The sequence below is a fragment of the Phragmites australis genome, chromosome 18, assembly GCF_958298935.1.
Source record: "Phragmites australis chromosome 18, lpPhrAust1.1, whole genome shotgun sequence".
In the NCBI taxonomy this organism is placed as follows: Eukaryota; Viridiplantae; Streptophyta; class Magnoliopsida; order Poales; family Poaceae; genus Phragmites; species Phragmites australis.
In genome coordinates this window covers 9,041,499-9,058,914 of record NC_084938.1, presented here as the reverse complement: position 1 = coordinate 9,058,914, position 17,416 = coordinate 9,041,499, and the positions used below count along the sequence as shown (strand labels likewise).

General features: G+C 42.7%; 1 protein-coding gene across 1 annotated transcript; it reads right to left on the bottom strand.

Annotated features, from left to right (window-relative positions):
• Positions 1–4,691: 4,691 nt before the first annotated feature.
• Positions 4,692–7,760, bottom strand: LOC133899276 (probable LRR receptor-like serine/threonine-protein kinase At2g24230). The gene has a single exon (XM_062340254.1). It carries the CDS (start codon positions 7,409–7,411, stop codon positions 4,907–4,909), a length of 2,505 nt encoding a protein of 834 aa, XP_062196238.1. The 5' UTR covers positions 7,412–7,760; the 3' UTR covers positions 4,692–4,906.
• Positions 7,761–17,416: the final 9,656 nt, after the last annotated feature.

Below are 17,416 nucleotides of genomic sequence, written 5' to 3'. Positions count from 1 at the left end.
TCACGATAATGATATTTAATTCCTATCGTTTTTCTTCATATTACTGTACTTTCTAGTTCCTACGTTTTGGTCACTGGCTTCTGCTAGATCCTACGAAATACATCTGGTGGGCTAGTTTAAGCTGCACCTCCAGCTAGATTTCATAGTACCGAATCCTTGTCCGTACATCTATGATTAACTTTGGCATGTGAAGAATCCACCTTTTTTTATTTTTTCATATAATATAACCATGCATTGCATGAAGAATCAGTATATACTCGTTTATTAGATTTCTTTCTAGTACTATTACAGAGTGTCAGCCTAAACTTTATAAACTCCTAATAATACACACCGAAGAAACACATACGGGTCTAATAATTGTATATTTTCTGCTCAGCCTCTTGCTTACCCTCCCCAATTAACCTACGAAATCTCACGTATTTTTCTGTCCACGTACGTAACTTGGCCCTTGTATTTTGCTGGGAACATGGCAACATGAAGGATTTTATGAGGAAATAACATTCTTCCATACAGAGTCTCTACGAAGCTCGTACAAAAGTTCTTTTTTTTCTCCAAATTTGTCCATGAGTTGTGGCCCTTATGTTTTGAAGCATGTCGTCCAATTCTGAGGTATTTGGACCTAAACGCCATGCTAATTGCCGTGGGGGTGGTCGTTGTGGTCACCGGACTCATTACCGCGGCTGTCGAACGGCGAGCCGCCATAGATGGCCTCCAAGGGAAGGTACTGGTGAGCAAAAATAAATTTCCCCCCTTTATAGATCTAGGGTTTGTACCGGGAGTTTTGCTACCTCCGGATCTGCTCCGATGGAGTAGCCAGCGGCGACAGCCCATACAGTGTGGGTCTTGTGGGGGTATGTATCTAGTAGTAGTTTCAGAATTTTTGAGTGTTTTTGAGCTTCCCTAGTTTGGGGTTTTGTTCCAGGTCGTTGGATTTCTCTCAGGCGGCGTCGGCTACATTTTCTGGGTCACTATTTTGATTTGGTTTGATGGTGGCGTTGGATTCCATTGCTATCACATTGGAGAAGGTGACAATCGATGTTCTTTCAGAGTTATTCAATCTATCGGTGCTAGGTAGGTGACGAACAGAGTCACTTCCAGGATCTAGTCTGCAGTGAAACAACACTTGGTGCCACTTCCAGGACCTAGTCTGCTGATATTGTACCCACTCTCAGTATTCTCCCCTGCCATGCTTCAACTAGGCGGCCATGCGATAGATGAGAGGGGCTGGATCTGAAGAAGACGACCTGGATATTATCTCTTTATATTTTTTTTCTTTTTTAGGGGGTTTGGTTGTCAACCTGGGGATGTAAGCTCTATGTTCAATTTAACATAATCTAGGGCTTATTGCCCCTTCAAAAAATAGATTAATATTTCGAGACGAACGCTTCTAAAGAATGGATAAATATTTTTAAAAAGATGACAAATATTTGTATACTAGCTGGCTCTCTCTCCTTGTAGGACCATGGGACAATGAGTTGGTCAAATTCTGTCATCCCTACTCCCGAGCAATAAGGTCAAAGATTTCAGACATTCACACCAACCGAGCCAGAGAGGCACAAATAACTGTGCGTCATGGATGTTGCCCCCACATCCGCATTTTTTATGCACCGCCGTGCTACGCTCACATGCCACAACCATACTTAACATTTAACACATGAACAATACAAAATGCTTATGACTAAATGTTTAAATAAAGAGAGTGTTAAACATATGTATAAAAATGGTAATTTCCAATGAAAAAAAGTCTACATGTGCTTAAAAATTATAAGTTTCAATGCAAACAAAGACTATATGTGCTTAAATATGGCTAACTATCTTTTTAGCACTAATATAAACAGCGATACTTAAATAAACATTTTACCCTTCGTCTAAGCACCTGTGCTACTGCAGTTACGAAAAAAATCTGATTTTTTTTCCATAAACACCTCCTCTAAGCACCCATTATGCATGCTCTTACACCCAACATATAGTACAGCTAGACATACAAACGGTTTTCGTTGACAAGTTCATGGTTAAAATCTTTCAGTCAGATAAAAAATTAAAGTAAAACTTCATACTATGTATATTTTAGCATAGCTAGCTCTCAGAAAGATACATTTTAGTTTGAACTTCATATAATTTGACACCAGGTTTCAATTAGCTCTGGATACCTCGATTCATGTTTGTTAGTGGTATAGAAACCCAAATTATATGTAGTCCTATGCAATTGCATCTATACTAAATTTGTAGTTTTGAAAAATTTACTCAAGATAAAAAAAACTTTTTCCACAGTTAAATTCTTTGTTACTGTTTAATGTGTCCAACTATTGAAACCATAGCACCTCTTGAACATTTTTTCAAGTAATTGGGCCTATACCAAGTTAGGGTTGATGTGAAATGATATTAGGTTGCGGATAGGCTATGGTCGGCCATATCACAGTTTAATTTTAGAGAGCTCGCACTCTAACAATAAATTTGTACTCCAAAAGTTCATAATAATGACCAATGAGTGCACGTCCATTCACAGCCCATTTTTACAATGGCAAATGATCTCTCATCAAGTTTGTTAGTGCTCTAAGCAAGGAATTATGATGTCTCTTGGGCATGATTACATGTGCACCCGGGGTGTGCCGAAGAATAATCACATAAAGTGTCTTACACGCTTACACCTGCTCCCATTTGGCAACAGTTCAAACTGATGAGTGGGAGTTTTGGTTTATGTTTGGCAAACACAAATGAGTGGTTTTGACCATAACCGAATCATGGATTTCGAGTGGCCATGTAAAATAGATCTTTTATGAAACCGTAACAAACAGTTACTAGCATAGCTCTATATTTTTCCTGCAATATGCTTGCATATCAATGTTGGCTGAGGGATGTTAATGTACTGGTAGCCGTAGCTGCTGCCTTAAAATTTGGTTGAGCTAGTTTGGATCATGCTTTGTCTTCATATGTTTGGTTTTTAGCACAAGGCCATCATTTGAGATGTTGGTATCCGTAGAGGCAGAGATTCCAACAACTGGACCAAGTAGAACCTTGCTCACAGATACCTTGTGAATGTATGGACAAATTGTGTTGTGACAATGACAACATGAAGACGAATCTTAAACCGACAAAATGGTTATCCCTGAAAAGCATACCGTGAAAAGATGAAGATTCAGAAATATCATTTAAAATTGGGCCTGAAGAATGCCTTGAAACTTCAAGTTCGTGAACTACGAAGTATAATTGGCTTGGTTAAGACCAGATTCAATTCCTAATGCTGAATATTAGTTGTATAATCGTTGTATGGATAAAAGTGGTTGCCACTTTGTAAAGAAGAGTCATACCTAATGCCTCTTTTGTAACACAAGAATTTCGCAGGAATCGGTACAATTCTCATATGAATCATGAAAAATTCCGGCGTTCAAATTGGACCTAATTATCTAGCCACCGACCCACTTCCATCCCTTCTTGCCATAAGAGCCTACAAAAACAAACAAGCAAAAGATTAGTACATGGTCAACATAATCACATGCAATGGACCAAAACAGCTAGGGCACACATTCACATTTGTGTTAGGAGTTCTCATGGCTGACAAAACAATTTGCAAGTTACATGATCTAGCTTGTATTTGGAGCAATGGAGTACTACCTAAAACGTATGATACAGGGCACATGCAAGTACTGGTTAGTTGGCCTCCTAAGACTCCCACAAAAGCAAGCCACTGGAAGCCACTTTAATTTATTGAACTACACAGCCGTGATCTGATCCTGACGTCCTAACTATTTTGCAATTTGGCCATTTTTCTTTTATAGCCTATTACTTTTCCATGCATACCGTTTGCTTGACTGTACCTTAGATGATGGACAATTATTATATCTTCCCCTAAATCACGACGCTAATCAAGGCGAAACGCCCAAATTTCGGATGTTGACATGAGGCATGCGGTAATGGTTTCGATTATCTATATATATTCAGACACGGGTACCACACCAATTGGACTATTAGCGTTTTGATTATTTATATATATTCAGACACTCGACAAATCTATCGCTAAAACATTTTTGACTTGTGTGTAGCAATTTTTTTCAAATCGAGTGTTTACACAAATCAGAAGCACAATAATCAAGGTTCGTGCATGTTAGATCGGGAGGGGTTTCCATGCATGGTCAAGAGAGTGATGGAGCTGTGTGCATTTGCAGTGATGGCTTTCTCCAAAAGCCTAGCCATCACCGCATCCAGCAGCAGCGCATGGGAAGAAAGCATTATTAACAACGCACTTAGATGCCGTAACCCAGAGGAGAGCCGAGAGCAGGTTGGTTTTGCAATCCATGCAAACCTGCTCCTCTCTTTCTTTTTCAGAAAAGTGCCGGTGAATTCGAGTAAAGAAGAGCCATCTGCCATCCCATGGCATGCACCCATGTCCTCTACATTTGCCGGTGAAAAAGGGTTGCAAACATAATGATGGTGTGGAACACGCTTTAATCTTCTAAACAGTGATGAACACACTTTCGCGACAGTGGAGGACTGCAACAGATATCATATCTATCAGTGAATTGAACAGTTACTTTGACACACTGTTCAGATTGTGGGACATGTATTGAATTGAAGGGTTTGATATGATCCAACACTAGGCAAAAAAAGGCAGACGAACAGGTGCTGTTTGCTCTTCCAAATAAGCACATTGGTGAGAGCTTCCATGTGTCATAGCTCCAGTAGTAGTAACATGATTAGCAGTAAGGGGGCAGGTATGGCAAAGCTGTATTGCAACATCTCAACAAGTGGAAGAATCAAAGAAAGAGAAAAAAAAAAAAGAAACAGATATATCTTAGCAGAGCAGGACATGGCGCAGTGAGCTCCACTGGGACAAAACAACTAAGAGCTCACTGCCTGCCTAAACATCCTTCAGTACCACCACCCAAAACACTACTAGTAATCAATCGCTTCAGTCCTGCTCCGCTACCTTAGGCTCAATGTCCTTCAGCAGGCCAACGATCTGCTGCATGGCCGGCCTCTTGGACGGCAGCTCGGCGGTGCACAGGTAGGCGATCCGCAGCGCCTCTTCCATCTGTCGCTCCAGCCCGGTGTCACGGATCTTTGGATCGATGATGCTGGACCCTAGGTTCGCCTTCACCATTGCCCTGGCCCAGTTCACTAGGCTTGCCTCCTTCTGATCAGGGTACTCGTCACCCAGCGGCTTCTTGCCGGTGACCAATTCAAACATCACGACACCAAAGCTGTAAACATCAGATTTTGCAGTCGCTATGGCGTTCTCCAAGTCGGAGAACTCTGGCGGAGCATAGCCTGGGGAATGGTGCAGGAGATCGTTGTCGGTGCTTGTCCCAGCGATCATTGACAACCCAAAATCGGACAGCCTAGGCTCCATTGTGCAGTCGAAGTAGATGCTGCTTGCCTTAACATCCCGATGGACAATCTGCGGGATACAGCCGTGATGGAGGAATGCCAGTGCCCTCGCAGCACCTAATGCGATTTTGTGTCGGAACACCCATGTCTCAGTACCCTCCAGTGTGATGTTTTCAGTTGTGACACCTCCGTTGTTGTCCTCCCATGTGTCGGTGCTCCAATCTTCAGTGGTCTGAACTCCTAGTGGCAAGTCATGCAGTAAGTTGTGCAAATTTCCATTCTCCATGTACTCATAGATTGCAATTCTCTGGTCCCCTGCCAGACAGTAACCAGTCAAAGGAACCAAGTTAGGATGCTTGATCCTTCCCAGCCGCTCGAGCTCCCTGGCAGCATCTTGGTCTGCCATTACCGACCCATGGACCAGCACCTTAACAGCAACTTGAATTCCACCAAGAAGGAATCCCCTATACACCGGACCAAATCTCCCTTCTGCCAGCAAAGTACCCCTGTCAAAGTTCGATGTCGCTGCCAAGAGGTCGGCAAATGTGAAGCTCAGTAGTGGCTTCTCAAAGATTACGACTGGCACTGAAGTTGCAACCTTCACATCGGCAACCCATGTTGTTGAATCTGTCTGGAAAGCAAATGGCCCAGATACACCAGGCTCCTCGTTGAACGACACCTGCTTAACCACAGGCAGTGCATCACACATCTTCCTCCGCCTCCGACATGCAAATGCCAAGCAAAGCAACCCAAAAACAGAGAAGAAAAGCGAAAGCACAATGGCCAATGCCAGCTTCATCCCCTTACGCTTCCCCCCACTTTTCTTGATACGGTCCGGGTTCACAGCGATTGGGCAGTCATTCCTGGACCTAGCAAATGCAGCTGCAAACGCCTCGGGAGAGAGCTCAGAGGCACATACAGTGAGGTTGTTGTATGAGAAGTTGAACCGCTCCATTGATGCCAACTTCTTCACCAATGCCACAGGTATCTCACCGGTGAGGTTGTTCACGGACAAGTCCAGAACGCGTAGCTGAAGAGAGCTCAAGTCAGGGACTACCCCGCTGATATTGTTCTGTGACAAATCCAACACCTTCAATCCAACCAATCGGGACGAAAATTCCGTGGGGATATGCCCATGCAATCCAGTGCTTGAAAAATTAACATACTCCAATTCAGAGATCTCACCCACGGACAAGAGTAAATTGCCATTGAACAACGGGTTGTGTGCAAGATTCACATGCCTCAGGTTCCGGAACCGGCCGGCAATGGTGAATTCTCCAAGAAGCTCATTGCCTGACAAGTCGAGGTACATCAACGACGAGCCAGCATACCCACTGCTAAAATTTAAGCCAGAGAAGCGGTTGTTGCTAAGGTCTATGACCCTCAACTGCTCCTGGAACGCCCCGATGACAGAGCCGCCGAGCCGGTTGCCCGACAGGTTGAGGTAGGCCAGCAACCGGAGCGGTGACAAGTCCGGCAAGTCCCCGTTCAGTGCATTGCCGGAGAGATCCATGGCCACGAGGCTCCGGCACCCGGTGACGACGGCGCCGGGGACCTGCCCTTGGAACTGGTTGTGGCTGGCGTTGAGCACCTGCAATCCGGCGAGGGAGCCGAGCGCCTGCGGTAGCGCGCCAGTGAAGGCGTTGTGGGAGACGTCGAGCGCCTGGAGGCGCGCGAAGTTGCCGACGTTGTTGGGGAGCGCGCCGCTGATGGCGTTGCCGGAGAGGTTGAGCGCGAGCAGCGACGCGCTGAGCTCCCACAGGTCGTTGGGCAGCGCGGTGAGGCGGTTGCTACTGAGGTCGAGGAGTTGCAGCCGCCCGAGCTTGCCGACGGAGTCCTCCGGGATGGCGCCCGACAGACCCATCCCGGCGGCCGCGAACACCACCACCCGCCCCTCGCCGTCGCAGGACACCCCAGGCCAAGAACATACCGCGCCGCCGCCGCCCGACGACGGCGCCTCGCGGCCAAGCTTGGAGAAGAAGCGGGAGACGAAGTAGGCATCCGTGTTGGGCTCCTGCGCCGCCGCGCACCACGCGGCCACCGCCAGGATGAGGAGGGCGCAGCAGCGGCCGCCGCCACGGCCCATGGCACGAGGACGGGCGAAAAGCGGGGACAAAGGAAAGATCTTGGTGCTAGTGCGAGGCCGCGTTGTTTGATTCTTGCGGTGGTGGTGGTGGCGGTGCTTGCGGTGGTGTCATGGGGGACAGCTTGGAGGTGGGCAAGTGGCGGATCTCCCCAGCCTCTACCCTCTCTCTCTCTCCAAATCTTGTTGGCTTCTTTGGACTCTGGGGGATGCGGTGTGCGTTTGGCAGGTCGTGCTTGGTGTGAAAAGGGAAGAAGGGGAGCTTGAGAAGCGGAAGGTGACGAGGGCGAGAGGAGGAAGGGGATCATAAATTTAGAGGAGGTGGAGGGAGTAAATGGGGGAGTAAATTCGGGGGAGTGGGATTCAGCTCAGCTCAGCCTCAGCAACTGCCGCGGGCAGCCCACAGCACCGTACGGACGCGGATACTCCGGATGGATTTCATTATACAGGCGAAAATTTGGTTGTGGATCTAGGAATTACTATTTCATTATACCTTTTGAAGGCATGGTACAACGTACTATCTGAAATACGGTACCAATTGTAACATCTCAAAATCCAGGTAAAAATCTAAAAATAGGCAATAGATGTCATTATATTTGTCAAAATAAATAATATATCGGTGTATTTATAAATCTAGTATATGTATTCAGCACCTTAAATATTGAAAAATCGATTCCGATACCTGAGACACCGAAAACTCCTATATTCAGTACTGAGAAGGTGCCGAATATGGTACTATTTATCGTATTCGGCACCTTACAGGCCATATTCTCACATCACGTTGGGTCGATGCTTTTGGTGCTTTTCAATATTTGTACTCAAACCTGATTATCTATTTACATTACCTTCTTTACTCAATCTTCTGGGACATTAAGTATAGTATCACCAATAGATCAATCTATTAAAACTATAGAATCAGATTGGGAAACAGATAGCATACTTGCATATCATACCTCTTATAGCATGGTATCGATAGATGAAAACTCCTTTATCTTAACGACGTCTTGCTTTGTTTTCTAATAGCACGAACGCAACTTTTTCCGTTGTTCTTCCAATTCTATTTCAATCGCGCTATGATCTCCTTCGAATAATTCATTAATTAAGCGTGGACATGTTGCCATTATTGATGTTAGCTAAACTCATCATGGGTACGACTAAAATACCTTTATCTATGACCAACAAATTAGAAATAATAGCTGGCCTTTATTCTTTTGAGCTTGAATTTGGCTCTTCATATGATGAAGGCCAAACTCCTTTTTTCATATCAAATTGTCCCCAAACTGAATTCACTATTTTAGCATTGTTCAAGCTAGGCATATATTCAGTTGTATGCACTATTTCTTTAACACTATTGCAACCATAATTTCCTTTATGTAGCTCTAGCCCAATAACCGAATAAGGTATACATGAAGATGAACTATATGCCATAGTGTTGCACGTAGGTCCATACATGTTTGTTGATTTTTCGTTTATTCGGCTATAATCTAAAACCAAAGTGGAGGCTTTAAGTGCATCACATAACCGTGGTGTTTCATAACTTTGAGGTTGCATATATGTAGTATTTTGCAAAGGAGTCCTAAAATTTGCTTCCGGCAATGATCCATATGGAATCGGAACCTGTGATAATGTGCAAGGCACAACATAGGTTGCAACGTGATATGAAGATGTATGCACGCTCGCTGAATTCTCAGCAACTCGGCTATAATCCGTAGCCGAGGCATATGTATTAGGCGCTTGCATATTTACTGACTCAACTACTCAACCATGATCATTAGCCGAATATGTGGCCAAGTTAAGTGAATATTGTGATGCAACCTCTGGTGCAGATGACCCACCATAAGTATTTGAATTGCTGATATAATTTTGGCCATATATATTGTTCATTGGCGTAACTTGTTGCATAACTGCATTAGGTGAAAACATCGCCGATAAATTAATATGTAAACTTCCTTGTTGCATGTCACCAAAATTACCAGCAAATGGAGGCTCAAAATAATTTGTCGAATTCATCACCTTAATTCAGCCATGTTGATCATTCATCGGCACTCTATTTGTGATGTCCTCTGTGGTGTAAGTATTTCCAATGAACTGGAAATCACATGATCATGTTGCATGTTACCAAAAGAATTAATATTTAGAGTACTAACGTCACGTAATAGGAGTTCTTTGACGTTGCTCATCTAGTACTTGAAACATTAAAGCTCTAATATTGCTCGATAAATCTAAACCCTCAGCCATTCTTTCACAATGTTTAGCCATATCAGTACCAACTAATTGATCAATTATAACTTTTGTAAGTGTGCTACTTACAATGGGTTGTACCTCGGGCTTAGTGTAGATAGATGGTAGTGCCATTTCTATGAGCACAGATGTAACAATGCCCCCTTGATTAATTTTTGGCCAGATTGATTATAGCTGAAAGTTTTGATTCCCTAGCGGGGTCGCCTAAAAGTGTGTTGACGCAAAAAAATATACCGCGCCAAACACTGAGCATCTTGTGTGCAATATCTGAATAGCAACACCTAGGATACTCTCGTCGTGGCGCTACGTCATCGGATCTTTGTTGTCACCCACGCTCGAGAGAGACCCCGTCAGAGCATAGATGGCCAGCGGCTTATCCTTGGTCATCGAGATCGAGAACATGTAGCAATGTAGATTAGAAAAGAGAATGAGACTATAGGAGCTAGACAAAAGAGATAAAAAAGGAAAGGTAATATAAATTGTATTTGATGAATTGGATGATGATTCTCAATTGGTCGTGGTCCTCTCATATTTAAAGAGCTAATATAAGATTATGACTCATAATTCAAACCAAACTAGACTTACAGATATGATTCGACCGTACCTTCTAATGTCCAAACTTTCTATCACTAATATATCTTTCCTAGTGAACCGCATAAACTCATATATATTTTCCCAAGTATCCTTTATTGCAGTTCGGTCTTCTTGATTCGACTACATGCTCAACCCGAACATCTGCTCATGTACTACCTTCTGGATTTGAGTATCTGCTTAGAGACCAATTGCTCGATGTACCCATGTGCTCGAATCCTTTCAGTTCTTCCACCTATTCGGAGACCAACTGCCGAAATTCGTTTTCGGAGATCACCATGGTCGGTGGTCACTGGTCGTGGTTGTGGTCGCTGGTCATTGATCACTAGTTGTGGTTGCTGGTTACTGGTTGTGGTCGCTGGTCACTAGCTCGAAGATCACCTCACACGTATTCGACTAGTTTCAACAATATTTCATTGAGCCGATCATCATTGTAACGACTACTATAGATGTCAAATCATGTTATCAACACTAAGATATTATTTGGGTTCTAGATATCCAAATAAAATACTTGGAGATGGTTTTATATTTTAGAAAGTAGATAAATAATTTAGTATTTCTTAAAATCTTGCTTACAATTAGAAAGGCTGAATTCATTTTCTTTATTAAGGAAATAGCAAGCTGTCTAAAAAAGTTATGGATTTTTTCGATGCTTCTAAGGACATTAATTAGTAGTTGAGAATGGCAAAAAATGTATTTTATTTATGTTTGAAATATGTTTAGGAGTGTTTGAATGAATCATAATTGTTAAACACTGTTTGATATTTTATCTAACTAGGAAAATGAATCCATCATTTTCTGAAATATATTAAGCTATAGTAAATTCATGCGCGTCAGCCAAAAGCCTCTGGTTGTTTCAAGCCTTATTTAAACTCTTATTGAAAGCACTGGGTTAAATAAACAATTTTAAATTACAGGGAGGTAAATCGGATATTTTTCCTTTTTCAAAAAAGATACCAAAGGGTATGGTGTACTGAATTTGCAAAGGTTAATGCAAAATCAGTTTGGTATTTTTGTTTAAGTGTGACTATGAAACCCCCCATTGCCCCCATGGCTAGCGCCAAGCAGCTTAGGTCTGGTATGGACTTATTGTTATATATGTATTTAAATGTGAATTCTAGAATTCTTATATATGTATTTAATTTTTTGGTACTACATATACCTATAATGCATTCTTAGATATTATAAAATCTCTAACGTTTTGCTTTATTATTTATAATCTTGCACAACTTCTTCACGTTTTTGTGAACCTAATTTACATATGTAATATTGTTTAGTATCATACCATTTTGATATTGAACACATCGCACGCGACCATGCATGACACCAATGGAATAGGTCGTCGTGGCGCGCGTTTGCTTACGTGATGCCGATGCGCCGAGCAGTTGGCTTTTTGAAGCACGCTCGACTGTAAGGTGCTGCACATGCACACCAGGTGGTAGAGGCGTTTTTTTCTTCTTCTTTCAAGAAACCAACCAAGGATGAGCGTGCCAGCTATTCGGCCGGCCAACATGTTTGTGCAAATGTACTTGTACTGTATTACTCCCTCCAATTATAAATATATATTTTTTTAAATAAGACATAGTGTTTAATATATAATTTTGATCACTATTTTTTATTACAATATATTTATAAATCTATTGAATTTGTGATATTATGAAAGATTTTTTTTAAAAAAATCTATACATATAATTTTAAATTTCTAAACTAAATATTTTAAAGTTATTATTGGTTAAAATTTTAAAAATTTAACCGAATAGAGTATAAATATATGCACATGGATCCTGGATCCGGTCAAGCGATAAAAATGACCAGCACATCAAAATTATCAGTAAGCTTCTAATAATTTTATACCGATAATAACTAGATGTATTTGTAGTATGGTCTAAATCTAATGATCACTTCTGAAAAATGATTAGAGAAACGGTTGGTTATCACCTTAATAACTTCTAGTCCACCCCTATTGTTTGAGGCACTACCGATCTCTCAGAAAAGTATACCCTTTTTGCGCTCCTATCAGCTCAACTACATAAAGAGGATGTGCTCTAACCAACCTTTTCTCACCTATTTGCACATGACATTGTGTGAAACCTCGTTTTCGTTCATCGAGTTTGGATGGGGAGGGGAGCTGAACAAGACGTACGGCCGGAAATAAAGTCTAATGGCGGCTGCCAATGCTAACAACAAGAACGAGATTCCTGAGATGAAGGACAAAGCATGGAGTGCGATAGCTCAACAAAAGTCAATTTTCACCAAACATGTAGATCAAAACTAGCTTATCTGGTGGAGCAAGCGAGATTCTGCATTGAAACGTTCGTCGATATCGATATATAGATTGTTTGAAGGAAAATGCTATCGAGTATTAGCACAGTAGCTTAACAAGAACGAGATTAATTGTCTGAACGGTTTGGTATTGAATTTTTTTGAAAGTTTATCTGTGTGACGCCAATTGAATAGGTCACGCGTGTTTGCCTCAGTAATTTTCTTTTGTTTAGATTATACGATAGTTGGATGTGTCATGCTGTGATATGTTTGTTTAGATATTGCTCCCCGTTTGCCGTTTGGCATTGACTTCTTTCCCACTAGGGAAATCTTGACACATTCCATCCTCTTTTGTAGTTTTATCACAGATTCAAGGACGACTAAAGCCCTGTAATCAATTACAAAGTGATCTAGTTCCAGGAAAAAATTTGGACACGCGTTCGATCTGGTTTTATCCTTGGCGGCCAACTGTTCAATGGTGTATAGATCTGCAATATTCCAAAATTAGTTAGTCGGTGATTATGGCCAAAGTAAGTATTTTCTTTATATTTGAATATCTTCAGCAGTGCTAAAAGGTCCATAATTTTTACCGTTAGATATTTTTCTAACTAGAAAATAAACTCAGAATTTTCCAAAATATTAAGCTATGGTAAATGTATGCCACGTCAGCCAAAACCACACTCAAGGCGGTTCAAAACCTGATTTGAACTGGTATTGAAAGTAAGGGTTAAAATAACCGGGTTTGGGGTACATAGTGGTAAATCGGAAATTGGACCAACTCGACTGTACAGTACCAAAAGTGGACTTTTCCCCTTTTTAAGATGGAAATCAATAGCATTTGGGTACCAAATTTTCCATACGATGAGGCAAACTAATTTGTTATATTGTTAAACTTGACTATGAAAACCCCATGGTTGCGGCAAGCAGCTAAGGTGTGTTATGGTACCATAATAGAGTATTATTTGTCATTTGTGTACAATTTGTGCTTAGAAACAAATTAAAGTATAGTATTATATTATTACAGAAAATATCATTATTATCGGTTCAAAGACTAATTTACTGTCGGTTTTTGAACCGACAATGATTAAGTGACAGTGTTAATCCATACCAGCTACAAAATTGGTGGTTATTGTACATACTACTACCGGTCCATTACATAAATCGGCAGTGATAATCCTCACCCCCACCTAGATCTCTGTTGACAATAACATATTCAGAAAAACAGCACATATCCATACACAATTCATCACAAATCTTTCTAGCTCGACATATTTCATTCATAAATCACATATAAACATACATAAGTAACATGTTATTTATAAATGTTTCTTGGTTGGTTGGGATAGAGCTTAAACTCTTCAACTCATAATTTGTTTCAGAAATCTTAGGGTTCACTTGAAATATTCATGCAAGGGAAATAAATAAGCAGTTCAACCTATCTTGTTACCCGAATTTGTGAATTCGGCAAGTCCCAAGTGCTCATTGAAGGTTACATTTTATATGCCGGCTCATAAAACTCGCCTTTTGGACTTATCACTTTATTATTGATGAACCTGATGAGTTCTTCTTGAATGGCGTTGATGTGATGTTACAGAAGTTTACTTGTGTTCAACTTGATTAGCTGTTATTAGAAGAATTGAAAAAATCAATCATACAGAAAACATATATAAATCGAGAAACATATATAAATTGAGAAACACACATCAATATGTATTTACATACTGCTGCATCATCTTGGAGCACCTTGTCTCTGGTTAATGTGTGCATGAACTCACATGCATAGAAGCCACATAAATTGTTATCTAATTCCTGCCTGTTACACTGAAAAAAGATATAAATAGAGGTCTAAGTCCCCACCCGACCCGCTAGGTCTCCATCTGTCCCCCGCCAGTTGGGGCAAGATGGGACGGTAACACCCGGTTTTAAAGGGACAAAACCAGGCACAACCACATGTATGCCAGGATCAAGTTTCATACATGTGTTTACATCATCAGTGTATCATTACAATATCAAATTATAATACCGATATTAACCTATTACAAAAGGACCCGAGGGTCTAAAAAAAACACAGCGGAAAAGAAAGCTTCAGCGCCAGAGGGTCTTCCATCTTCCACAGGCGTCGACCGGGGGCACACCAGCCTAGAACAGGAACTCCGGGTCGAAGTCGTCTTCATCGAAGATTGCAGCTTCATTGATGGCTTCTGAACAGCGGAAGAATGCAAGAAAGAAAGGAAGCAACGGGTGTGAGTACATACTGTACTCCGCAAGTGTGGGAAAACCATGATATGGGGCTTAAGCCAAGGAAAGGATGAACACCGGTTAACTGCACTAAGCAATTATAACCTCTGACTTCAACAACAGGCATCCTATTTACTAAGTATGTAGACACAACTGTAACAAGAAGGAACAACTCATCGGATCCATCTGACTACCAAGACTTATCAGATATCTCATATCTGGCTACCAAAACTCACAGGTAATCCCATTACTTGGTTACCCAACCAATTATACCAAAACCCTGATCCCATCTAATCCTGAAGAAGTCTAAGCCTGCTCTTGACCATGAGCACGGCTGATCGATCAAATTTATACTATGCAGAGTTTGCCCATCTTTCCCCACGTGTCGTGATTTCATCACCCGCATTACAAGGTGACAGTCTCCATGTTGCCCTACTGATCAAGCACTTACACACTTCTGAGGTGTGCGCCAGGAGATCACTACAAGGTCTTTACAAAGCTCCCACTAACCTGCAAGCACCCACTGAGGTTTCACCGCTAACAGACGACTAAATCGCTGCAGAAGCCTCCTCTTATGCCACTTAATCCGTCCGACAGTGCTCGTAGAACCGGAGGGTGGCTAATTAATTGGCCAGGCCGTATCCATATAGACCCCATGGATGGTTACGGTTTTAGCTTTGTTACATGTTCAAGAACCGGTCCTTAGGACCCTACATAGGAACAACCACAAACATGCCGTATAGCACCACCTCAAATCAACTATCCTGTTAGGATCCCTATACCATGTTGCTACACAATTACCATACCTGATTCTTGTTGCATAGACATTAGTCAAGATTAACATATAACCCAATCATGACAGCGACTAGCATATCTACCCTCCATTTCCCATGACTTGATCAATGACAACAAGGATAATCATACAAAATTCTAGTAAACCCTAACATAGGATTCCATTTTTGACAAGCATGTAATGAAGGATAAACAACTACATATAAACCCTAAAAATAGGAGCAATATGTTTAAGGACACTTGCCTTCAGCTGAGGGTTGCTCGAAGTCTTCAAACACACTATCTCATAGAATCCCGAATTGAACACCTCCTAATTGACATATCGGAAAAGCACACAAGGGAAAACTCTAATAACAGTACACCAAATAGTACTAAAACTAAATAAAAACCCTATAAAAATGATTCTACACGACGCTACGAACATTTGGGCGTAAAAACCGCCCAAATCAGAGCTACTAGCAAAACGTATTGAGCTTTTGAAGTTCCAGGGGCTAATATGCAAGTTTTAGTTGATTTTCAGAGAAATACCCGAATTGTTTTTATACTAAAAACATTATTTATGATGTCATAAAGTGAAAATTGAATTATCTTTGTGTTGAAAAACCCACAGACCGGGTCCATGGACCGTGGACCGAAGAGAAGGCCCTCGGTCCACCGGTCCATGGTGGACCAGAGGTGCTGGCGCACAAGTATAAGGCGGCGGGGTGGCCAGAGAGCGGCTGGACCAGCGCTCCGGCAGTCGAACCACGCCGGCGAGTGGCGAAAAGGAGAGGGAGGGGTGCGGCGAGCTCAGCCCAAGAGCAAGTGGCACCGGAGGGGGCTCGAGGTGGCTGGGCGACGTGGCAGACGGCGACGGCGGCGGTAAAGCGTCGGGAACGGGGCTCCGGTGGCTCAACGACGACGGCGAGCCTCGGGTTCAACGACGGGGAGTCCTGTAGGGCCGGAGAACATGTTAGAAGGGCCAGAGGCGGCTCGGAATCGGAGAAATAGGGGCGGCGGCGCGCTTCACAGGAGTCGAAGAAGAAGCTTCGGCGGCGGCGTTTCCCGGCGAAACGAGGTAGATTGGGTGCAGAAAATTGCGGAGAAGAGAATGACCAGCTTAAATAGGTGAGATAGAGGGAGGAAGGGGACTGGCCGGGGAGGTTTCCAATCGGGGAGCTAATGGCCATTACTCGGATTGATTAGAGAGGGAAAGAGGGGAGGAAATGGCGGGCGGTTTCCATGCAGCGTGTAAAGGAAAGGAGGGGATCACGGCACGGTTGGATTTGGCGAGGGAAACAGCTCGGGAGGGGAGGCGGTTTTGAAACCAGGGGGCGGGACGTGGGGCGATTCGGCTAGGCGGGAGGTGGAAGAAACGGAGCCGCGGCTCGGGCGCTCGGGCCGCTCGGTTACGGGCAGCTCGGCTCGGGGCGGGGCCCACTTGGCTATGAGAGGAAGGGAGGCGGTCGGCTTGGGCGCAAAGGGAATCTGGCTCGGGTGCGGCCCAGTGTGGGAAAGAGGCCGACGGCCCGCTCGGGAGGGAGAAAAAGAGAGAGGGGGAAGGGAGAAATTGGGCCGGGGAACAAAAGGATTCGGCCCGGGAAGCTTTATCAATTTCGAAATTGCTTTTCCTTTATATTTTGAACTATTTTCAAAAGAGTAATTAAACGAGCGACTTCTAGCGAACTTTTGCAAATCTTTTCCACGCATAAAAACCCTATTGCATCTACAACGGCATGAATGCAACAATCTTATATAACCTATGTCAATTTAAATTTAGAAATTAATTTCCTCTATTGAACAAAATTGCAACTCCTATTTTAAATTCTAGCAAAATTTTAAACTATTGCAAAAATTGAAATTTAGGGTGTTACAACGGAGCACTGGTTAGGGTGGGGCAAGACG

Excerpts from the sequence above, each read along its gene's own strand:
- LOC133899276 (XM_062340254.1), bottom strand. The coding sequence starts at position 7,411 with ATGGGCCGTGGCGGCGGCCGCTGCTGCGCCCTCCTCATCCTGGCGGTG.